Raw genomic sequence first — 25,611 nt, 5'->3', positions numbered from 1 at the left:
ACTGACATGACTGGATCACACCTGTCATCTTTATTTTTGTTTTATGTCTCATGTTTTTTGGTGCTTTTCTTCCTTTACTGCTTTCTTTTACGTTAACTGAATATTTTCTAGTGTAACCTTTTAATTCCTTTCATGACTTTGCTCCCTTATTTTATATATATATATACATATCTATATCTATATCTATATATATATATATATATATATATATATAGAGTCAGAGTCTCATTCTTGTCGCCCATGCTGGAGTACAGTGGTGCAATCTTGGCTAACTGCAATCTCCACCTCCTGGGTTCAAGTGATTCTTCTGCGTCAGCCTCCTGAGTAGTTGGGATTACAGGGACCTGACACCACTCCTGGCTAAATTTTTGTATTTTTAGTAGAGGAGGGGTTTCACCATGTTGGCCAGGCTGGTCTCAAACTCCTGATCTCAGGTGATCCACCTGCCTCAGCCTCCCAAAGTGCTGGGATTACAGGTGTGAGCCACTGCACATGGCCAATTTTGCTCACTTTTTATGTTTTGTTTCCTTAATGGTTGTTTTAGGGCTAAAATATACATCTTACCTTATTAAAATTGGTTCCAGATTTATACTAACCTAATTTTAGTGAGATATGAAAGCATTATTCATATACAGCTCTATCACCTTCCCCCCTTTTTTTTGAGACGGAGTCTAGCTCTTGAGTTCAGTGTCGTGATCTTGGCTCATTGCAACCTCCACCTCCCAGGTTCAAGCAATTCTCCTGGGTAAGCTGAGATAACAGGCACATGCCACCAGGCTCAGCTAATTTTTATATTTTTTAGTAGGGATAAAGTTTCACCTTGTTGGCAAAGATGGTCTTGATCTCCTGACCTTGTGATCCACCCACCTTGGCCTCCCAAAGTGCTGGGATTACAGGCATGAGACACTGCACCCGATTCCCCCTTTTTATTGCTAATGTTACACATATTATGCTTCCACATGTTATAAACTAAAAAGTACATGTAATTATTACTTTATATAATGTTAAGCATTCTACAGAAGTTGAGAGAAGGAAAAAGAGGAGGTATGAATTTATATAAGTTTGTATGTTAATGTTCTTAGGCATGAACTTCCACACCTTTTTCCAAATAAAGTTAGTTGCCTTAACCAGAGCTGTGGAATTCTTTCTTCTTAATGTCTGTCACTTCACCTGAGTAGAACTTCTGTGCTACTGCTAGAGGTGGGATCAGTGGCCCACTTCTTGCAGACTGACAACCCTACTCTAAGAGTTGAGGTTTCTGGGCAGAGACAGTAGCTTCTGGTCTTCTCAGCTTGCCTCTCCCAGAACGAAACCTTCAACCTCTAAGTGAGCTAGGGTAGGGGTGATCAGTCACAGTATTGTAAGTTTAACCCTGGTAGAATAAAACTTCTACCCTATGAGCAAGGGCTAGGCAGGAGAAGGGAGACTGGTACTCTTGACCAATACTGCTTAAATTAGAGCTCCTATAATACAAGGAGTTTGCATTAGGAGGAGTTGGGGGTAGTAGGGAAGGCAGTTGAGAGATGCTGGTTGCCTGACCATCCTGGGATGAAAACATAGTCTTAGTTTGGAAAGGTAGTTCTATATTCTTGACTGCAAATGTCTAGAACACAGCTTTCATCATCTTGAGCTAGAATGTAGGGGTGTGAATGGATTGTGGCTCAAATCCACAGACATTCACTCTTGTTATTAAGATTTAGTACATTATCTTGAATAGATGTTTCTTCATTTGCTGCAAGTCCTTAGGACAACTTTCAAAGACTTTAAATAGCTGGCTTTTAAAAAATAACTTCCAAGCAGTTGAATGAGTTTCCCTGTGGAGAGGGTCTGCTGTGCTCCTCACACTGCCATGCAGTCTATCTCCTCAGAATATTTTTATATTGCTATGATAAACCAAAATATAGACCATACTTACCTAAGATCCCTCCCTCCCCTTCACTTAAAAAAAAAAAAAAAAAGAAGAAGAGAAGGATTATTGAGTATTTTCTACTATTTTACTTATGGAGAAAGTAAGGTATACTTGAAAGTCCCTTAATTTTGAAATCAGACAGAACTGAGGTGAATGCTGAGTCTGTCACTTATAATGTAGACTTTGTTAAACTTTCAGAGCCTCAGTTGTCTCATCCATAAAACAGAATAAGTAATATCTACTCCAGAGAGTGCTGTTATGCTCTGAGAAGAAAAGAAGATAATAGACTTATGTCTGTAATCCCAGCATTTTGGCATGCCATCGTGGGAGGATCGCCTGAGGCTAGGAGTTGGAGACCAGCTTCTGCAACACAGAGACCCTCGTCTCAAAAAAAAAAAAAAAAAAAAGGAAGAAGCTGGGAGCTGGGTGTGGTGCATGCTTGCAGTCCTGTACTCTTAGCTGCCTGAGAACCTGAAGCAGGGAGATTGAGCATAGAGTTTGAGGCTGCAATGAGCTATGACGGTACCACGGCATTCCAGTCTGGGTGGCAGAGACCCTGCCAAGAAAAAGGAAGAAGAAAGAAAAAAAGAAAGAAAAAAAAAAGAAATAATATAGAGAGAGCACAGGAACTGGCAGATTGTAGGCATTTTTTGTTTTGAATGAAAAAGGATGGTGCCTGCCACCTAGAGTTAAGACTATTTCTGGGGGGTTGTAGCAGATAATTTGATAATAAAAAGTGCCCTCTTTCCAGTGCCTAGCATCACTCTGTACATTAACATGATTTATAAAAATCTGCTGAATAAATAGATAATGAAAAAACTTATTTTTCTTTTCCTAGGTAAAAATGAATTGAAGAATAGAACTAGTATTTAAGCAAAAAATACCATTTCATTTTCTCTATATATTTATATTGATCTTTTTCTTAATTATTTTAATTGTAGTTTGCTTCCCTTCAATGTGGTGTAACAATATTTAAATAGTGCTTAACAGTTTTTCAAGTGCTTTAATCAATATTATTATAAATTAAAAACAGCAACTGTGTGAAGCAAGATAGGTATCATTTTTGTTTTACCTATTTCTTTTAATAAAGAAATAAGCTCAGAGATAATAAGATTGTTACTACGATGGTGCTTTGTAGTTGTACTAAATCAAAGTTACCTTCTATTATGCAGGGTGTCTCTGTCATGTGGGTATTCATCATTTAAGTTTCTGCAACTACAAAGTTGTGTAAGGAAGCAAGAGTCATAACATAACTACTCCTAAACATGTCAGCCAATTAGATAGCATTCTTACCAGTTTAACACTGTAATCTATCCCTGGCCATTAGTCAACCACTTTGTCACTCTCTAATTGTATGAAATCAATTGAACGATATAATGCAAATCAATGAAAAATGATTAGAAAAGGTAACTAAAAATTTTGAAAGAGACACATTATTTCATTAAATCAATGAAAGTGTTGCTGGAGAGTGTTTGAATAACATGCAAATCCAGAATCAGGCAATAAGAATCAGGTCGAGTTAGGCTGATTAACATTAAAAGAAAGTTTGTAATAGTAAGTGGCAGAATTAGAAATCAACTCAGTTCTGTCTATTCCAAAATTGGGGCATTTTCAAGTACACCTTATTGTCACTATAAACAAAAAAGGAGAAAATACTCAACAATCCCTTTTTTCTTTGAAAAAACATACAAGGATAGGAAGAATGGTTTATATTTTGGTTTATTACGGTAATATAAGAAGAAAACTACCTAATACTAATGATACTTTAAGTGCTCAAAAGCAAAAGACCTGAATATCAAAGTATTCAGGCAGGTTACTGAGAAAATTGATGATGTCCTGATGTGTATTTCGGGAAAAATAATTTTCTGTATGATTGTGTGCTAAAACTTAAACCCAAAGTGAAAAGCACTGTACCCTGCTTTGATTAGGAAGAAATGGGTATCCCTAAAATTTCTGCAAAATTCTTGTAAATAAAATTCTCTATTTTGATTTGCTGAAACAACGCTCTTTATGATGATAGACTATCAAATGCTACTACAGAATTAATCGCATGATTTGTAAGTCATATCTCAAAAAGAAAATTTTCAAGAAGTCATGATGGAACATGTAAAATGAAGAAACGAGAGATTTGTGGGGGTGTTTTTGTTCCTTATTTAGGCTACGTACAGCATTAAAAGATATCATAGTTTTCTTCTGAGTGGAGCAGACAGCTGGCAACAAGAGATGGCTAATGTAGTATAGATTGGGGAAACAGTTATTTCAATGTATTAGCAATCATTACTACCTCAAAAATGACTTAACAAACTGCTATAGGCTTCTTAACTCCTCAGTTATCTCTCCATCTCCTCTTAGACTTGCTTGCTTTCATTCCATATTATGCCCTCTGGCTATTTTATCATGAGGAGAAAGTCTTCTTGACACTTAACGAATCTTTCCTTTCTATAGGAGCTTCTTCTATGAAGTGTTAATCTTTGAATTCTACTTAGTGCTTTTAAAAATGTGTATCTCTTCTTGAACTACAGAATACTCTTGGTAAAACAAGGTTTGGACTCAGTATTAACAAAAATCTGAAACTTAACTAAAATAAAGTTTTATTTCATTATGTAAGGTATGAGTAGAACCACAGGAGGGACTGGTTTTAAATAAACATACCAGAATATATGTATGTTATGTTAATCAAAATAAATACCTTGGAGGTAATAAATGCATTTCAATAGGGCATTCACTACTCAAAATACTGTGAAACTCCTTTTTTGGCATTGTAATCAGAATGACTTTAGGAACTACACATTATCTTTGCAGTCATACAAAATTTTTTATAACCCCAAATTACATTGCCTGACTTAACAAACTTACTCACTTGAATTGGTTTCAAATAACTTCCTGTTGTTTTCTCCAAACAAAAGTAAAGCTAATGAATAAAACAAAACAAAAAAAAAACCCAAAAAACCAAAATAACCATTAGTGGATCACATTTTGCTTCCCAAATAATCAAAAGAATGTACAATAGAGCCTGGAGTTAATATTTTTTTGTAACAGCAGGGCCTATTAAAAACAGCTTTTCAGACAAATAATCCTAATAAGTCACTGAATGTATAAATTCTGCTACAGGGATGGACGTGGTGGCTCACACCTGTCATACCAGCATTTTGTGAGGCCGAGGTGGGCGGATCACTTGCGGTCAGGAGTTCAAGAACCAACCTGGCCAATATGGTGAAACCTCATCTCCACTAAAAAAAAAACACAAAAATTAGCTGGGTATGGTGGTGCGTGCCTGTAATCCCAGCTACTCGGGAGGCTGAGGAAGGAGAATTGCTTGACCCTGGGTGGCGGAGGTTGCAGTGAGCAAAGATGGTGCCACTGTACTCCAACCTGGGTGACAGAGCCAGACTCCATTAAAACAAAAATGTTTTTACATTTGTTAAAACCATCACTTAATTCTATTTTGAAACCCATATTCATTGCTCAAAAAGATAAACATATTGATAGATCATAGAATAAGATGTTGGGAACAGGTGTCACATGGAAATATTAAATTGGGATAATAAAAATAAAACCATTAAAAATAGAATAGTTATGCCTTAGAAAACAAAATGACACCTATTAATCAAATAGCTAATGCTATATCTTTCTGGTAATATATGTTAAGTGGATGTACTTTGGACATCTAACTTTGCGACTGTTTAGGTATAAAGTTTTTGCTTTAGTTCATGTTTGCAAAATTCAGATATTTGAAGTTATTATTTCATAAAATTATTCCAATATTTAGAGCTATCAACATTTTGGCTCCAGGGTAAACTTTCAAAAAGTTATATTTAAAGACAACAAAGAAAAATAGAGATTTTCAGTACCAGATGTCGGGGAAGATCCCATTTGGATTTGAGCTACTTAAATTTGCAATCATGTATTTATACATCTAACAGAGCTTCTGCTTCCCCCAGAATCAGAAAATTAACTAGCTTTGTAGCATCTTCCTTGATCTGCCACCCGTGCCCCGAGGATTAGAGACTCCACCTGAGCTTGTTTTACAAGCATAACAGAAAAAATTAATCTCTGCTGGCAGCACTCCCACTGGGATACTGATGAATAATGATATCCCTCTTTTGCTGCCCTCTCAGTCCACTAGAAAAGCCACTCTAACCCAGCAACGTGGAAACTGCTGAAACCATTCCAGCTGTGGATTAGCAGGCAGTCAAGCATCCATCTGCTCTGTGTGAATCAAGAGAAAGCAAACATGCATTCTTACGGCTAAAGTCATAGTCAAACCCCAAAACATCTTAGAGAAACACACACACACACACACACACACACACACACACACACACACACACACACACACACACACGGCAAGCACATTCTGTAAGCTAAATTAACCCAGTTCCTCAATTTAGTTTGCATTTCCTTGGTGCTTTTCACATTGGAAAACAAAGTATGTACATGATGAGGGGTTATAAGGTACAGCTCTTAAGTTTGATATGCATATATGGGGCTGATTCATTAGATAGTAAACTTCTCGAGTGTGATATGAGGATACATCAGGTACATATACACTTCTGAATTCTCAAATACAGCAACCAACAACTTGTTTTATAAAAGAAGACTGTTTAGTCAGTGGCTTTACTTCACTGATACACTGATGTGATGGTTATCTGTGGATTTTTGTCTTCTCCGAAAAGAAAAAAAAAACATTGCTTTTGGTCTATAAATAGCAAAATTGCATTTAACGTGACTCTATCAGCTCCATATTAATGAGCTTTCTAGCATTTTAATATATCCATAATATGCTGATATTTATAATGATAGACTCAGGACTCTGAAAGATCCTTAGAGGTCTTCTGAATCAGCAAAGAAACCCATAAATACACACACATATAGATTTTAACATGGGTCTAAATGTATTGTGTTAAAATTCCTTGAATTCTGAAATCCATATATGTTATATATGTAGAAACTTCATTAACAAAAATATTTTAAATAACCATCACATCATATTTCAAGTCCATGATTAAAAAAAAAAAACAAAAACAAAAACTCTGCTTTTAAGTTTCAGTCTGGTATCACCCACATCACCTTGGTGCTGGTCTCAAATGACAATCTATTCATCTTTTGTTTTTTCCCTGATTTTAGTTGCATTCAGTAGTTATTTTGAGGCCTTAACTGATTCTTTCCTTTCTCTCTTTTCTTTCTTCTTCACTGGTTAAAAAGTAAAAGTAGTTCCAGTTCATGACCCTTTCTATGCTTTTAGTTTAGCAAAGCAATACTGTCAGCTCAGTCACTGATTCTGAGCTGTTCATTTGTTGATCTGTCAAAAGAAGATGACACCTGTTTGGCATTTATTTTACATATTTTGACACTGTTTAATAAATAACAGAAAATATCGACAAAGATGGTATAAAAGACCTAAATCTAATAAGTTGAAGGAATAATACATAGAATAATTATCTCTTACCAACAGAAATATTTGAAAACTGAGACCACAGTGCTTCTGCCAAATTGCATTATTCTCCTGAGTTACACACAAAACAACAGAATACAAGAAAGTACATTTTATGATCTAAGGAGGGTGACATTTGGAAAATCCTTCTTATGCCTCAATTTTTTTTTAAAGCACAATGAGCTCTAGCTTTCTGAAATAATCAAATTTCTGAGATATGCTTATATTCCACTGGACTGTCAGTTGGAAAACACTGCGAAATAAGTGGAACCCTTTTTCAGGAGAATGTAATATTAAGACAAAAAACAGATGTGTGAATAATACTACTGTAATAAAGGCCATTTCCATATATTTCATTTCGTAGTACCAACAATTTCTTTAGAATACATAGTATGAGAATGAGGCATACCCGTTTCTTTGAATTTAGAAATCAAAAGATATCACTGGAAATTCCTCTAGGCTTCTGTCATAAATATTGTAACCCAGCATAAAAATATTCATTTTAGCCTTCTCCTGATGGGAGGATTACAGTCTGCTAAGAATTATTAATCAGTAGGTAGATTTTTTTCTTGAAAGAGCTCTTCAAAGCTATTCAGTTAATTATTAAGTGGTCTTTGATTGTTTGACAGGACAAGCATAAATATCTATTAGAGTAGGTATATAGGGCTATATAAAAACACTTTTCCCCACTGATTTTCCTTCAAGAACTTAAGTTTATGTTTCAGTGGTAATAAATTATTTATTCTGAAAGAGAGATACTGTTCTTTACAGGAAAGTTTTCTATGTTTTTTAAAATTATAAATAATGCCGTGATGACCATTTGTGTACACACATTTTGACAGTACACTTAATTCCTTAGCATCAGTTCCTAAAAATGTAATTAAAACACTAAATTTCAAATCTTTTAGAAACCTAAAATAAAAATTTTGATAGATATCAAATTTCCACATCAATGAAGACTGTTTAGCAGTGTTTGGGAATGTCCAACTTACAGTGCTCTCATCATCAACGTGTATTGTCCTTTTTGAATCCCCAACAATTTCACAGGCCAAAATGGTTGCCACTTTTTTTCAATTTCTATTTCCTTTATCACAGAAGTTTGAGTGTTTTCTTTACATTTGTTAAATTGAATTTATTCTTTTGTAAGCTGTTACCAAATGCCCTCTCTTCATTTTACCACTGGAGTATTAGTGGCTTTTTAAATATTCTGATTATTAAAAAATATTACCTTTTTATCTTTCAGAATTATGACATATATTATTGCCTTTTAAATTGTATTTATAGGCATGCATATATTCTATATTTTTATGTAGGCAAATTTACCCATTTCCTTTTGTAATTTCTTCAACTCTTTTTTTGTGCTTCTTCCCATCTTCCCCTTTTCGAACTTTAAAAAGGGAAGAATATAAAATTTTAACATTATGCTTGGCTTTAATTCTTAATCTAACTGAAATTTATTTTGGCTCATACTATAGAATTAGAATCTAACTTGAATATTTTTCTGAAAAGTTATATGATTCACCTGCTGAAAGGAGGCATTCCTGGCACATGGATTAGCATGAGCTTCATGAGGAAGTAAAAGGGAAAGAGCAGTTGAAGGTGAGGGCTATTCTCACTATGCCCTATGCTGAAGCCAGATTCAGAACAATCCCATATGTCAGGCTAAGGAATCTAAATTCATCTTGTAAGGTTTTTTAAATAGAAGAGAATAATGATACTTGTTCTATATAGATATGATTTATGTAAGTTATAATACATTGATGATCTGAACTTGCTATCAATATTAAAATATTATCACTAATGAAAGCTAGCAACAGCAGATATCATATGGTAGGTAATGTACTAAGGTTTTATGCACATTATTTTATTTAATCATCCCCTTTACTTTATAGAGGAGCATAAATCTTAGGTTAAACGACAAGCCCAAGGTCATATAGTTAGAAAATGGTGTAGTTACGCCTGTTTCACTCCAAAGCCCATGTTCTTTCTTTTAATATTCAAAAAGTTTTCTTGATTTTTAAGGTGTTTCACTTTGTTTTATTTTTCATTTTTTATTGATGTATAATAGTTACATATATTTATGGGGTACATGTTTTTTTTCAATATGTGGATACATATTGTGCATACACACCCTGATCGAGTCAGGGTAACTGTGATATCCAAACATTCTAGGTCTTCTCTTCCAGATATTTGAAATATACAATACATTCTTGTTAATAAGAGTCACTCTATTGAGCTACTGAACATTAGAAATTATTCCTTCTATCTAACTGTATGTTTGTACCCACTAACCCACTTCTCTTCATCCCCCACACTCCCAGCCTCTGGTAACTATTATTCTACTCCCTACCTCCATAGGATCAATTTTATTTTAGCTCTCACATATGACTGTTAACAGGTAATGTGTGTCTTTCTATGCTCAGCTTATTTCATTTAACATAATGCCCTGCAGTTCTATACATTATAAAAGCACGTTTTTAATAACCAGAATTTCAGCATATTCCAGATATGCCGGTACCAGTTACACTTTCAAGACTGTTGCTATCAAGCTATAATCACGTCTTAGACATAGGCCTGTTCTCTTCTTGAAAGCAGGAATCATATCTTAATTATCATGTTTCCTCTTGTACCTAACATAGTGGGTGCTAAATAAATATATTTGTTGGACTGTTGAAGGTCTATGTTTAAGAATTATCTGTAGAATAGCAATAGGTATAGGACAAATAATCTTCCAAATAGGAGAAAATGAAGGACAAACAGGATTAACTAGGAAAGGAGGCCAAGAATAAGTCGTAGCAGAGGAAGAAAGAGATTATTAAAAAAAAACAGTACCTGTGTAAAAGAATAAATGGACATTTAATTCCTCATTAAAAACTAAAAGGAAGTAGTGCTTTCTTTGTATAACAAAAATGTTTATTATTGAAAACCTATATTTTATAAATACTTAGACATTAAATATGGTTTCTTGCTGCCTAGTATCATATTAAATAATGAAATATTTGCCTAATTATTCAGGAAGATCAATACTAAATATCACAGTCCAACCATCTTAGACTTAGCATTAGCAAAGAACTAGATTAAATTGACCAGAGCTTTAACTGCAATTGAATCAAGTGCATTTTCCCAGATGAATATATTCCTAATAAAATGGCCAATTTGATTTGCCTGATTTTTCTCTCAGCCAGGTTCCCAATGGCTTCCTAACTGTTTTGCAGATTATTGCTTAGTCCCAAAATAAAGAACATTTTTCTTACTAATACAGCTTCCTCATAGCTTTCAAGCCCAAGTTCCTAATTCAAAGAAGTGCTAATCCATTTGCAAAGCATCTTAGTGAAGGAGTAATGACCCCAGCCATAATCAGTATTACTAATCATAATTGCTTTATGATTTCTTCTAATTACTAAGTGGCTTTTTTTTTTTTTAAACAAATATAAATAGATGAGCACTCTTAGAAGCACAGACATTGGTCTGGAAGCCAGGGTAATGTCTCATTAAAGAGTCTTGGTGATTTTTTATTTGGAGATAGGATGATGTGGCAGTGAAGAATCATTTCTTACAGACTGTGTCTCTCCCCTGTGGTACTCTAAGCCCCAGAGCCATGGCTTTAGTAAAATATTAACCAAGGGAGACAGGAAGAAGGGAACAGGGAGTAAGGCAGAGCAACCAAAGAGGCAAAACTCAGAAAATGCCACCAAAAGGGTAACTATGAGAGAGGATGGATATGCAAATTTCTTTCACTATAGCAACCATTTTACTATATATCTCATAACATCATGTTGCAGACCTTAAACGTACACATTAACATTTGTTTTTTTAAGTGCCTCTTAAGAGCAAAGATTACTTGGTAGCATAATAGTCACAAGATCCTGTACTTTTTTTTATTCTTCCAAGCCACTAATAATGAAATAAAATATTTCTTAGTGAGTCCAATAAGGCTGCTTTTCTGATAGTCAGGGAGAGACTAAGTGCTCTGAACCCCTACAAATATAAAGAAAGGTGTCTGGAGTAAAGCAGCTTTGAATGCAAAAGAAAAGCAAATGTAAACAACAAACTTAAACCAAAACACAGCATAACACAAAACAAAAAAAAAAACCTGTCTAAAGTAAGGTCAGCTATGTTCCAACATGTGTGTCTTAAATATGTATGATGCTTTATAAGCACATACATACTAATTATCTAATTACCTTATTGGATACACACAGTAACCCTGTGAAGATAAATAGGGCAGGCATAATCACACATTTTTTAATGAATAAAGAAATTGAGGCTTAGACAGATTAAGTAACTTGCCAGTTACACAAAGAGGTTAAAATGGTCATGCTGAGATTTGAACCCATGTTTCTGAAATGCAAATATCGTATTAAATCCACCATACTATGGCCACCTCAATGTTTTAATGGCTTTTACCTACATTTACAGTCATTCCCCACTGCCTCAGTTTCAGCTGATGATCTTGCTTCTTCGTTTACAAAAAAATTAAAGCCAGCAGAAGGGTATTTCTTCCTTATCCCACTATCCAACTCCTTATATCTGTACTCCAACACTGTATATCTTCTATTATAATGGATAAATTTTCTCTACTTCTACCTAAGGCCAATTCTTCCATTATACATTGATCCTCATTTGTCTTTTGTTTTTTTAAGGACATTGCTCCTTCCTGTATTATCTCCCTGCCCCATGCCTGGGATCATTTCCATGAGCATACAGATATGCTGCAACAGCTTTAGAAAAAGAAAGAAAACCGATTACATACCACTGCTGCCTCCCTAGCTCCATGTAAGGAAGGATAGTCCCAGCTGTATTTACTGTTTCTATTTTCTTAAAATTCATTCTCTCTTGAATGCTCTCGCGTCTTTTGTCTTCAACCCTCCACTGAAATTACTCATTGAAGACACTTAGGATCTCCATCTTATCAGTTGAATGAATATTCTCAGCTCTCATCTAACTCTGTATCTCGACAGTCTCAGTTAATCACCATCCCCTTCTTGATATTTTAGTGATTAGAAAATAGAAAAATTTTATGTAAAAATTAAAGTAGCTTTAAAATTATTTTAAATACATGATTTACTCATTGGAAACATCAGACAATAAACACATAATCAAGAAAAAATTCTTCAAAATTCCACCACTTAGAGGTGATCTGTGTTAATATATTGGTATACATTCATCTAAATCTTTTACTATGATATGTATGCATAGTAATATATATGGTTCAAGCTAGATACACTGTTTGTATCTTAATTTTTTTTCCTTTCACTAAACAATATGTTGTGGATGGCATTCCATGGCTAGAGGTATAGGTGTACATCTATACACAGATTAATGGTTGCACAGTATTTCATTGCATAGATGTATCTTAACTAATTAATTTTCAACTTTTATTTTATATTTAGTGGGTACATATGCAGGTCTGTTATCTGTTATACTGTGTGATGCTCAGGTTTCAGGCGTGAATAATTCCATCACCCAGGTACTGAACACAGCACCTAACAATTAATTTTTCAACTCTTGTCCCTCTCCCTCAACCCCTCTAGCAGTCTCCAGTGTCTACAGTCATCCTTGTGTTGATGAGTACCCAATGTTTAGCTCCCACTTATAAGTGAGAACATGTGATATTTGGTTTTCTGTACTTGTGTTAATTTGCTTAGGATAATGCTGAATCCAAATTGCTGCAAAGGACATGATTTTGTTCTTTTTTTAATGGCTGTGTAGTATTCCATGTTGTATTCCACATTTTCTTTATCCAGTCCACTGTTCATGGGCACCTGGGTTGATTCAATGTCTTTGCTATTGTGAGTAATGCTGAGATAAACATGTGAGTGCTCGTATCTTTTTGGTAGAAGGATTTTTTTTTTTTTTTTGGATCACCAGTAATGGGATTGCTGGGTTGAACAGTAGTTGTGTCTAATTCTTTGAGAAATCTCCAAACTGCTTTCCACAGTGGATGAATATAAACTGTTTATATTCCCATCAACAGTTTATAAGCATGCCCTTTTCCCCACATCATTGCCAACATCTGTTGTTTTTTGACTTTTAATAATAGCCATTCTGGGCTGGGTGCAGTGGCTCACACCTCTAATACCAGCACTTTGGGAGGTGGAGGTGGGAAGATCACCTGAGGTCAAGAGTTTGAGACCAGCCTGGTAAACATGGTGAAACTCCATCTTAACTAAAACTACAAAAATTAGCCAGGCATGGTGGCAGGCACCTGTAATCCTAGCTACTTGGGATGCTGAGGCAAAAGAATCGCTTAGACCTGGGAGGCAGACGTTGCAGTAAGCAGAGAACATGCCACTGCACTCCAGCCTAGGTGACAGAGTGACTCTGTCTAGAAAAAAAAAAAAAAGCCATTTTGACTGGTATGAGATAGTATGTTATTGTGGTTTTGATTTGCATTTCTCTGATGATTATGATGTGCAGTGTATTTTCATGTTTGTTGGATGCTTGTATGTCTTCTTTTGAGAAATGTCTGTTCATGTCTTTTGCCCATTTTTAAATGTTTTTTTTTTTTTTCTTTTTTTGCTTCTTCAATTGCTTAAGAGCTTTATAGATTCTGGATACTAGACCTTTGTTGGACACATAGTTTGTGAATATTTTCTGTAGGTTGTCTGTTTAGTCTTTTAATAGTTTCTCTTGCTGTGCAGAAGCTCTTTAGTTTAATTAAGTCTTATTTGTCAATTTGTTTTTGTTGCAATTGCTTTTGAGGACTTAGTCATAAATTATTCCTTCAGGCTGATGGTGTTCCCTAGGTTTTCTTCTAGGATTCTTATAGTTTGAGGTCTTACATTTAAATATTTAATCCAGCTTGAGCTATTTTTTGTATATGGTTAAAGGTAGGGGTCCAGTTTCATTCTTTTACATATGGCTAGTGGGTTCATTGAGTCCTTTCCGCATTGATTATTTTTGTAGACTTTCTTGAAGATTGGATGACTGTAGGTTTGTGGCTTTATATCTGGGCTCTCTATTCTGTTCCACTGGTTTATGTGTTTGTTTATGTACGAGTTCCATGCTGTTTTGGTTACTGTAACCCCTTAATATAGTTTGAAGTCAGGTAATGTGATGCCTCTGGCTTTGTCCTTTTTGCTTAGAATTGCTTTGGTTATTTGGGCTCTTTTTTGGTTCCACATGAATTTTAAAAAAAGGTTTTTCCAAATTCTGTGAAAAGTGACACTGGTAGTTTGATAGAAATAGCATTGAATCTGTAGATTGCTTTGGGCCATATGGCTATTTTAATGATACTGATTCTTGCAATCTATGAATATGGAATGTTTTTCCATTTGTTTGTGTTATCTATGTTATCTTTTAACAGTATTTTGAAGTTCTCTTCATAGAGATCTTTCACCTCCTTGATTAGATGTATTCCCAGGTATTTACTTTTGTTGTGGCTATTTTAAATAGGATTTCATTCTTGATTTGGCTCTCAGGTTGAACATTATTGGTGTACAGAAATGTTGCTGAGTTTTGTACATTGAGTTTGTATCCTGAAACCTTGCTAAATCGTTTGTCAGTTTTAATATTCTTTTGGTGGCGTCTTTAGGGTTTTCTTAAGTATATAATCATATTATCACCAAAGAGAGACAGTTTGACTTCTTTTTTTCCTATTTGGATGTATTTTATTTCATTGTCTTGCCTGGTTGCTCTGGCTAGCACTTCTAGTATTGTGTTGAATAGGATGGATGAAAATGGGCATCCTCGCCTTGTTTCAGTTCTCAAGGGGAAAGATTCCAGTTTCTATTTAGCATGATGTTGGCTGTGGGTCATATTATTTTGAGCTATGTTCCTTTGACATCTAGTTTCTTGAGATGATCTCCTTCTTGAGATACTTTTTTCCACCTGGTTTCCAGGACAACGCACTCTCCTGGATGTTTTCCTTTTTGCTTATTGTTCCTCACTCCTAGTTTTCTTTGTTGTCACACCTTTTCCTCCTTCTTTCCCCAATGTCTACATGCTAGCATTCTCAGAGCTCAGCCTTTAGACCTCTCATTGACATTGACTGCCCAGATGATCTCAACCAATTCCATGACTTTGAAACTTGGAAAAGAATCTGGCCGGGTGCAGTGGCACATGCCTGTAATCCTAGCACTTCGGAAGGCTGAGGCGGGTGGATGTTGAAGTCAGGAGATTGAGACCACCCTGGCCAAAATAGTGAAACCCCATCTCTACTAATAATACAAAAATTAGTTGGGCGTGCTGGCGCATGACCATAGTCCCAGCTACTGGGGAGGCTGAGGCAGGAGAATCACTTGAACCCAGGAGGTGGAGGTTGCAGTGAGCCAAGGTAGTGCCACTGCACACCAGCCTAGTGACAGAATGCGACCTCATCTCAAAAAAAAAAAAAAAAAAAGAATCCATGTGCCTGTCACAGTCCCTCCATTCCCCAAAACGCATACACACCCTGCTCTTTACTCCATGCTTTCCATTTTAATTAATGGTATTCTCTCTCACCAAATTTTTCAGGTCCAAACCTAGGCATCATCTTCTGTTCTTTACTCAAAATCAGTCAGTCATTAATTCCTGTTGGCTCAACCTTTAAAACATCCTAGGTCTGACTACTACTCACCATTTCAACTTCTAACCACTATATCCAAGCCACCATCTTCTTTCATGTGGACTTTCTGCAAAAGCGAGTTCTCTACAAAAAAAGCTAGAATGGTCTTTTTCACTATCAATAACATCACAGAACTCATGGGATCAAAATCCCACCAATGGCTCCTCTGAACACTTAGGATAAAACTCACTCTTCTCCTTACTATGGGCCTAGATGACATCACCTCTGCCTCCTAGTCCCTCTCAGTGTGCACTGCACTTTAAGCATATTGGATTTTCTGCTATTTTTGAAATTTCCAAGCAGCTTCTGCTTCCTTTGCATTTGCTTTTCCGTCTGCTTGGGATTTCTTCCCTGCTTTCCCATGACTTGTTCCTTCATATTATTCAGTTCTTCGTTCAAATATCATCTCCTCAGAATGGCTTTCCTTTATCATCGCAATCCATCCTATTAATAACAGCATCCTCTAATTATCTTCTGAATATTATCACGTTTCCCCCATCTCACTTATATTCACCTGAAATTACACGTTTGTTTATTCTTGGCCAACCCCACTATAACTATAAGGTCCACGAGTTCTGGAACCATTAGCCCTGTTTTCTGCTGTATCCCTCATGGCTAGAATATAATATGTGCTCAAAAATATTATTAAATAATAGCCAATATTTACTGATTATTGCAAATAAACAAAAAATTGTTCTACGCATTTTACCTATATAAAGTAATTTACTCATTCCAATAACCTCTTGAGGAAACTGAGGCTCAGAGGTGTACTACTGTTTGTTTTGTAACTTGTGGAATATGGGAGTCAGTGAAAGCTAGAGTTATCACCCACAGGCAGAAACTCTTTTATAATATAATATTATCATGTGAAAAGCTAATGTGATGTGGCAATTTACACAAATAGTGATTATATCACAAAAGATATAGCTCTGGAATCTTTCTGCACATGGACTATTGTCTCTTATGAGACTTGTAAGAAAGTGATCAGGAGATATAAATGTCTATATAGGCTATGCTATAGATTGAATATTTGTGTTCCCTCCTCCATTTACATGTTAAACCTGAACTCCCAAGGTGACGGCGGTGTTTGGAGGTGGGACCTTTGGAGAGGGGGTGATTAGGTCATGAAAGCAGAGATCTCATGAATGGGGTTAGTGCCCCTCTAAAGGAGACTCCAGAGAAATCTCTCACCACTTCTGCCATGTGATTGCACGTATACTGACAATTTTAAGTAGTTATTATATCACTAAGTTAAACAGAGAGTTACTAATAATAATAAATAAAAATATGTTCAAAAACAGATAATGATTTACTTTGCCAAATGAATCCTAATAAGATTCCCTGGAGAGCAAAATATCATGGGAGTTTTATAAATATGACTTAATTTATATAAACCCAATCAAGATTATGCTTGCAATTTAAAAATGTTTAGTTGGAGTACCCTTTGTAAATGTTCCTATGTCTTCCAGGAGCTTGTTTTTTGAATCTTGCCTATATGACAGGCTGGTAACTCTTTTGGAGATGACAACGTCAGCAACTCTTTTTGCCTTGAATGCTGTAGGTAGAACTAAACACTTGCCATGCTTAGATAAAGCTATATTGAGCAGCAGTGACACACAGAGATAGGTACAAGCTTATTTCTTTGTTTTCATTAAGCTTTTAGGGCTCTAGTATAAATCTCCTTAAAAAATATGGATCTGTCTTCTGTTTCTTTGGTATTCTCCAAGTGCACTGAGTATTGGATAGAATACATAGTAAATTTTAATAAACGACAAGCTAAAAGTATCTTCTACAGATAGTGTAGGCAGAGAAGTTTATGGTTGCAACCCTTTTTTTTAAGTACCTTACTTTGTAAATTTAAATAAAAGAGCAAAATAAGATGTAAAAACAAGGAAAAAAGAAAAGTACAAAATAGAAAAGGGAAATGACAGGACATTCAAAGGTTGCTGGGAGATATAAATTTTAACTTTGTTCTTTCCCTGTTGGCAGGTGAGTTTTTATGTTATGATTCCATAATAGTTGTGTCATCTTGGGCAAGGTTGGGCCGTTTTTTTTTTGTTTTTTTTTTTTTNTTTTTTTTTTTTTTTTTTTTTTTTTTGTAAATGAGACAGTTAAACTAGTACATAGTAAAATAAATATATATTTTTTAATCTAAACTCATTTCTTAAATAACTAAAACTCATTCCTAAATCTAAATTCGTTTCCTATTTAATCATCAACCTTTGGAATCCTGGTAATTGACTGCCCTTAATCTGTGGGACAGTTTAGGAAACCAAAAGTATTTAAGAAAAGAGAAAAAGAACAAAAATTTAAAACAGGACAAATTCCAGATAGTATTACAAATACATTTTAAGCTTGCTGGAACATAACAGCTTAAAAACCTATAATCTACTAAATCACAATAGATATATTTAAGATTGAGGACTTCTACCAGGAAAATATTTCACTTTTCTATGTTAAAGAAAGCTTGTAGGTATAGAAAGCTAGAAGTTAGGAAATAATGGAGAAGATGGAAGGTCTCAAGGGAAAGAGACCAAGAAAAGTAGAAAGATACCTTTTTTCAAGACAGTTGCCATCTGTGCCTCTCCAAAAGATGCCAGGCAGCTCCCCAGCCAGAGGGTTAGGGAAGCTCTTCTCACAAACCCTGGAAGATATCCCATTAGGTTTCCCCACTAAGAAGATAAAGAGTAGCAGATGGGATCCTGTGATTGTTACGAGGTTATTTGGAAATGGAAGGCCATGAGGTTGGTGGTATTCACTGTTATTCAGTTAACCTTTCCTTTCTTTCACTTTTCCTTTAATAAACTCTTTAATTTTTTACACGCTGGGTCCCCTTTTTCTCTAAATTTGAAGCTTTCATTTCTATTCTAGTTTTAAAACAGGCTACCTTCTAAAAGTCCACTGAACATATCAGATAATGATCCTGGTTTGCCACGATGACAGGCACTTTCTGCTCTGGACTTTGGCTGTCAGTGCCAACATCATTAAGCGATTCTTCAAATTACTTTCAAAATGCCCTTTTCTCCCAGGATTTTTACTTATATCTAATTAGACTACTTACTCTGTGCCATGTAATCCCTGTTGCCAAAACTGCTAAATGCTTCAATAACTAGGAGGAGGGCATCAATGGAGCAAGACAGATGTAATGTCACTGGTTAACAGTAGAGGTGTGAAGCAGCTGCCTTAATTATGAAGCTTATTAATTCATGGTGTTAGAAAAAACTTGGCAAGGGTTCTTATAAAATACCTAATGTTTTCCAAAATAGCATCAGATTGCTTAAAACTTAAAATACTGTCTTCAATAAAAAAATGCTGAAATAATTTTGTTAGCAATTAAGATCTGCATTTAATACTTATAATTCTAGTTACAAGGTCATACATAATTTTAAAAGTAACTCTGGTTCTTAATTTATTTTTTACAAGTATATAGTCTTATATGTCAATGTTTAAAAAAATTTTTTACAGCTGGAATGTAATAATAGGATAAAGATATTTATTTATTCTATAAAATGTCTAGGTGAGGAAATAAGGTATAGGGAAAAGAGTTCTAAGGAGCTACTTTCTATAGAACCTGTAACAACTTAATCTCATTAAAATTCAATTGCATTATCTATATATTAACGTTAAACTTGAAGGGTAAAATTTGATGCTTATAAATAATGTATATAAACTGCCTAGCATGTAGTAGGTTCTCAATAAAAAGTAATTATCACTTTTTAATGGCTGTATTGAAAAGATGGGATTTAAATAAAAGGGTTTCTATTAGAAGGGATTAAAATAAATGGGTTTCTATTGTAGAAGGAGATTAGTGAAGAGAAATAGTTACAATAGAATGTTTGCTTTACACCCAGACTAGAGCTTTTTACTATCATTTAAAGACAAGGTAGTTGGCTTCTAGGAAAGAATAAATAAAAATAGAAGTCTCAAAAGAGATGTTACAAGAGAAAAAAAATGAGTGGAAGTGTATTTTCTTTCTCACTGTTGACTGGAATAGTTTCATATAATGGAATAATAATCAACAGGAATTAGTATCTGCAAGTATTAACAGACTGCTACATTAAAAAATAAAAGCTCACATACTTTGAAGAGTAAAAGTATTCCTAAAGTATCCAGAGGGTCAACAGAAAAAATTCATGTGAATGCCACGCAGGTCCAATCCTGATCTCTGCTTCGTACCTATATATATATATATATATATATATATATATATATATATATACACACACACATATAATCTATCACATCAAATATGACAATCACAACTCCATCTTCTATTTTAGTTTTTTAGTAGCTTTTGATAAATTTATCCCATCTCTTTTTTAATCTATAAATTTTTGGCCTATATTATATCTGTCAATTGAAGTAAATCAATCCTCTGAGTTGATTTCTTGCAGGATCAGATGGAACCTCCTACTAATTGTGAAAAAGTTACTGTTTTCAAGACCCAAAGAGGGCCTCTATTCATTATTTTCATTTTAGTCATATTGATTCAAAGCCTCTGTCTCTCTGACTGAAGTGCTTTAATGACATGTCTTCTATCATTTGCGTAGCTCACTTTGGACACATTCAGACTTTCTCTCTGATGTCCTTTTGATTTGAGGCCACCAGAAATGTATACAGCAAGTTCTCCATATGGACAATTAATAGAAAGCACAGAATACTATTTCCTGTTTTGTCTTTACATGTTCTTTTTGATAATGGGCAACATCTGCTGTCATCCTTAGAGCATCACACTTAAATGATGACTTCAGTCAGTAGCAATACCCAGGTGAAAGTGTCATGGTTTACTACCATTACCATTACCCATAATTTATCTATGTATGAACACACACACACACACACACACACACACACACACACACACACACACACGGGAAGTTTGTCAGTAATGTTCACTCTTCTGTATCTTGCCCTTAGAAAGTGTCTTACACATTGTAGACACACAATAAACATATTTTTGATGAATCAATATATAGTCTGTGGGTAGAATGGTGACCAATGAAATTCAGTATGAAAAAATGGAGAAAAATACTTAAAGATAAGCCATCCAATATATGCACACTGCAATACGCGGTTAAATATTTCTTTAGACAATTTCCTTTATTTCTTTAGACAATTTCCTCTATGCTATTTGGAAGAATTCAGTTTCATCTGCAAACTCAGAAACTGTCTGTTGCCACCATTCTTTGGTCAAAGGGTTGTACTGTCAATACAATATCATTCTGAAAACTACCACGCTGACCCCAACCATTCTACATACAGAGAAAAAGAACAGAAAAGGTTAGAATTCGGAGGATATAAACAGACATACCAGAATTTTTACCAATCCTGACAATCTTCTGCTAATCAATTAATTTTAGGTTCGGGGGTATATGACCAATTTTGTTACATAAGTAAATTGTGTGTTGTGGTGGTTTGGGGTATAGATTATTTTGCCACCCAGGTAATAAGCATAGTACTCAATAGGTAGTTTTTTGATCTTCTCCTCCTCCCAGACTCCACACTCAAGTAGGCCCTTGTATCCTTTGCTCCCTTCTTCATGTCCATGTGTTCTCAATGTTTAGCTCCCATTTGTGAGAACATGTGGTATTTGGTTTTCTATTCCTGTGTTTCACTTAGGATTATGACCTCCAACTCCAACCATGTTTCTGCAAAAGACATGATCTCATTCATTTTTTATGGCTGCATAGTTTTCCATGGTGTGTATGTACCACATTTTCTTTATCTTGTCTACTGTTAATGGGCATTTAGGTTGATTCCATGACCTTGATATTGTGAATAGTGCTGCGATAAACATATGCTTGCATGTGTCTTTATGGTAGAATAACTTGTATTCCTTTGGGTATATACCCAATAATGATATTGCTGGGTCAAATGGTAGTTCTGTTTTAAGTTCTTTGCAAAATTGCCACACTGCTTTCCACAATGGCTGAACTGACTTACATTTCCACTAGCAGCGTATTTTGAGAAAGTGCCAAACTGCTTTCCACAATGGCTAAACTACTTTATGTTTCTACCAGCAGTGTATAAATGATCCCTTTTCTCTGCAACCTCACCAGCATCTGTTATTTTTTGACTTTTAAGATAATAGTCACTGTGACTGGTGTGAAATGGTATCTCACTGTTGTTTTGGTTTGCATTTTTCTAATGAATTAGTGATGTTGAGCATTTGTTCATACGCTTGTTGGCCACATGTATGTCTTCTCTTGAAAAGTATCTGTTCATGTCCTTTGCCCACTTTTTAATGGGGTATTTGTTTCTTGCTTGTTAGTTTGTTTAAGTTCCTTATAGACTCTGAATATTAGATCTTTGTCAGAGGAATAGTTTCCAGATATTTTCTCCCATTCTGTAGGCTGCTTACATTACATTACATCTGTTTTATTATGCAGAAGCTCTTTAGTTTAATGTGGTCTCAAATGTCAACTTTTGTTTTTGTTGCAATTGCTTTTGGCATCTTTTTCATTAAATCTTTGCCAGGGCCTATGTCCAGAATGGTATTTCCTAGGTGATCTTCCAGAGTTTTTGTAGTTTTAGGTTTCACATTCAAGTCTTCAATCCATCTTGAGTTGGCTTTTGAATATGGTGTAAGAAAGGGGTCCTGCTTCAATCTTCTGCATATGGCTAGGTAATTATCCCAGCACCATTTATTTGAGAGTTTTTTTCCCCACTTTTTTCATTGACGATCAGTTGGTTGTAGGCGTGTGTCTTCAATTCTGGGCTCTCTATTCTGTTCCATTGGTATATGTCTGTTTTTGTACTAGTACCATACTGTTTTAGTCACCGTAGCCTTGTAGTATAGTTTGAAGCCAGGTAACATAATATCTTCAGCTTGGTTCTTTTTGTTTGGTATTGCTTTGGCTATTCAAGCTCTTTTCTGGATCCAATAGTCTTTCCTAATTCAGTAAAGAATGTCATTGGTAATTTGATAGAGATAGCACTGAATATATAAATTGCTTTGGGCAGTATGGCCATTTTTAACAATATTGATTCTTCCTATCCATGAATATGGAATATTTTTCCATTTGTTTGTGTCAACTCTGATTTTTTTGAGCAGTGTTTTGTAATTCTCATTGTAGAGATTTTTCACCTCTTTGGTCAGCCGTATTTCTAGGTATTTTATTCTTTTGTCGCAAATGCAAATGGGACTGCATTCTTGATTTGGCTCTCAGCTTGAATGTTGTGATGTATAGAAACTCTACTGATTTGTGTACACTGATTTTGTATTCTGGAAATTTTAATTCTTATTTCAGAAAAGTTAATGGTAATATGCAAAATGACTACATAAAGGGCATGAATTCCAATTCATTTTTAAAAAAGAGAAAACCAGACAAGATTGGGCACATTCAGGGTGGTATGGCCGTAGAAAACCATCATTTCTCAGCCAACTGACACAAGAACAGAAAACCAAACACTGCATGTTCTCACTCATAAGTGGTTGTTGAACAATGAGAACACATGGACACAGGGAGGGGTAACATCACACACTGGGGACTTGTCGGGGGTGGGGGAGATGGATAGCAGGGAGTGAGGGGATTGGGAAGGGAGAAAATAGGAGAAATACCTAATGTAGATGACAGGGTGATGTATGCAACAAACCACCATGGCACATACATACTATGTAACAAACCCACACATTCTGCACATTTACCCCAGAACTTAAAGTATAGTAATAATAATAATAAAAGAAAAAACCATATAGCTCAGTACAAGATTATAAATACTTCTGTTTTCTAAAGGAAGGAAAGGTCCAAAAGAAGGTACCATCAGTTAGGACTAGATACAATCAAGAGATCATCACTTGCAACTATGTTTTGATGACAATTGAAGAGAAATAATAGGTTTATATATTTCTAAATGTTTGGTAAGAGACAATTGATGTTTTAATATTCTTTTTTCATTCTATGTTTACCTTCTAGCTTATATTTTGTGTGTGCCCATAATCATCACAATGCAACATATCCAGAGGACTCAAAAGAAAAATCTTAATGAACATAATCTCTATACTGCTATTAACACCCCCAAATCCTGAAAACCAAGAGACAAATGTAATGTGTAGCTTAAGAAATGAGAAAACTGGAGGATCCAAGATGGCCGTTTAGGAAGAGCTCAGGATTGCAGCTCCCAGTGAAAGTGCAGAGGGTGAGTGGATGCCGCATTTTTATTGCCCATAGACTAGGAAATTCCCAGGCGGAGGAGCTCCACGGTCGCCAGCGCGGCTGTTTTGGCCAGCGCTGCTGTGCCAGCCAGTGCCGCTGCTTTCCCCCGCACGGCTGCTTTGTCGGTGCCCCGGAGCAGCGGTTCTCCGTACAAAATACACCGGTCCCGGTGCCCTTTTGGCTGGTGACTGGAGCCACGGGAAGTCGCCCATTCGTCTGTTTAAAAAGGGGACTGAGCAGGGAACCAGGACAGTAGATTCCAGGGCAAAAAAAAAAAAAAACGCCACAAACCTCAGTGCCTCTGTTTAAGCCAGCGCAGTGAGTGGCCGCAGGGGAAAACAAACAGACCCCGGCGTCTCTTCAACAGGCGACTGGAACACCAACTTAAAAAAGGCTCTGAGGCAGGGAGCTAGGCGATCAGGCTCGGCTGGTCCCACCCCCACAAAAGAACAGCAACCAGAAACTCTGGATTGAGACTTTCACAACAAGCGCAGCTGAACCCGGGACAGTCCAGCTCTGTGGGGGAGGGGCGTCCGCCATTACCAAAGCAGCCCACCAGGACTGAGGTAGTCAGCCAATGCTGAGGCAGCCCGCCATTGCCAAGGCAACCTGCCACTGCTGAGGCAGCCTGCCGTTGCCAAGGAAACCCGCCACAGCAGAGAGACTCCGCCTCAACAGAGGCGGGCCACCATTGCCAAAGCAGTTCTAACTACACCCATATAAACAGGACTGCAGGGAAGTTCACTCGGCAGCGGGGTGGAGCCCACAGCAGCTCAGCAAAGCCTCTATAGGCCGACAGTGACTAGGCTGCCTCCTTGCTGGGCAGGGCAGGTCTGAAGGAAAAAAAAAAAGAAGGCGGCAGTATAACGGAAACTCATAGATAAAGCCCTAAATTCCCTGGGACAGAGCACCTGGGAACAAAAAGCAGTTTATGAGTTCTGCTGCAGCAGACCTAAACATACCTGCCCAGCAGCTCTGAATGAACAACAACAGAGCTCACAGCTCACCATTTGAGCTCCTATAAAGAAGAGACCGTCTCTTCAAGCAGCTCCCTGACCCCTATATATCCAAAGAGACACCTCATAAAAGAGAGATGAGATTGACACTAGGCGGGTATCCTTCTGGGACAAAGATAGCAGAAGAAGAAAACTGGTAACAACCCTTACTGTTCAGCAGTTGCTGCAGGTGAACCCCTGGCAAGTAGGGCCTGGAGTGAACCTCAGCAGACCTACAGCAGAGGGGCCAGGCTGTCAGAACGAAAACCAAGAAACAGAAATAACCTCATCAACAACAAACAGAACGTCAATCTGAAAGATTTGAGACCCAATCTGAAAGCCAGCAACTACAAACTCAACAGGTGGATAAATCCTTAAAGAGGGGAAGAAACCAGCGCAAAAAGGATGAAAACACCTGAAACCAGAACACCTCTCCTCCTACATGGGACCACAACTCCTCACCACCAAGGGAACAAGGTTGGAGGGAGAACGAATGTGATGAAATGACAGAATCAGACTTCAGAAGGTGGGTAGTAAGAAACTTCTGTGAACTTAAAGAACATGTTCTA

The 25,611-nt window shown here is 36.2% G+C and overlaps 1 protein-coding gene across 3 annotated transcripts in view; it reads right to left on the bottom strand.

The window, feature by feature from the left end:
• ASCC3 (activating signal cointegrator 1 complex subunit 3) overlaps nucleotides 1-25,611 on the bottom strand; it is a 361,903-nt gene that overhangs the window by 68,330 nt on the left and 267,962 nt on the right. Inside the window, exon 37 of one of the 3 annotated variants that reach the window (XM_037734022.1) lies at nucleotides 7,026-7,102. The exons of 1 other annotated variant lie outside the window; for it this stretch is intronic. In XM_037734022.1, the coding sequence (XP_037589950.1) occupies nucleotides 7,100-7,102 (3 nt within the window). In that variant the 3' untranslated portion in view covers nucleotides 7,026-7,099. Of the gene's footprint in view, nucleotides 1-7,025; nucleotides 7,103-7,130; nucleotides 7,212-25,611 lie in introns of those variants that run through there. One more of the 3 variants, XM_017515928.2, reaches the window with a different exon arrangement.

Source organism: Cebus imitator, unplaced genomic scaffold (genome assembly GCF_001604975.1).
Source record: "Cebus imitator isolate Cc_AM_T3 unplaced genomic scaffold, Cebus_imitator-1.0 Scaffold566, whole genome shotgun sequence".
Lineage (NCBI taxonomy): Eukaryota > Metazoa > Chordata > Mammalia > Primates > Cebidae > Cebus > Cebus imitator.
This window is presented reverse-complemented; position numbering and strand designations above follow the sequence as displayed.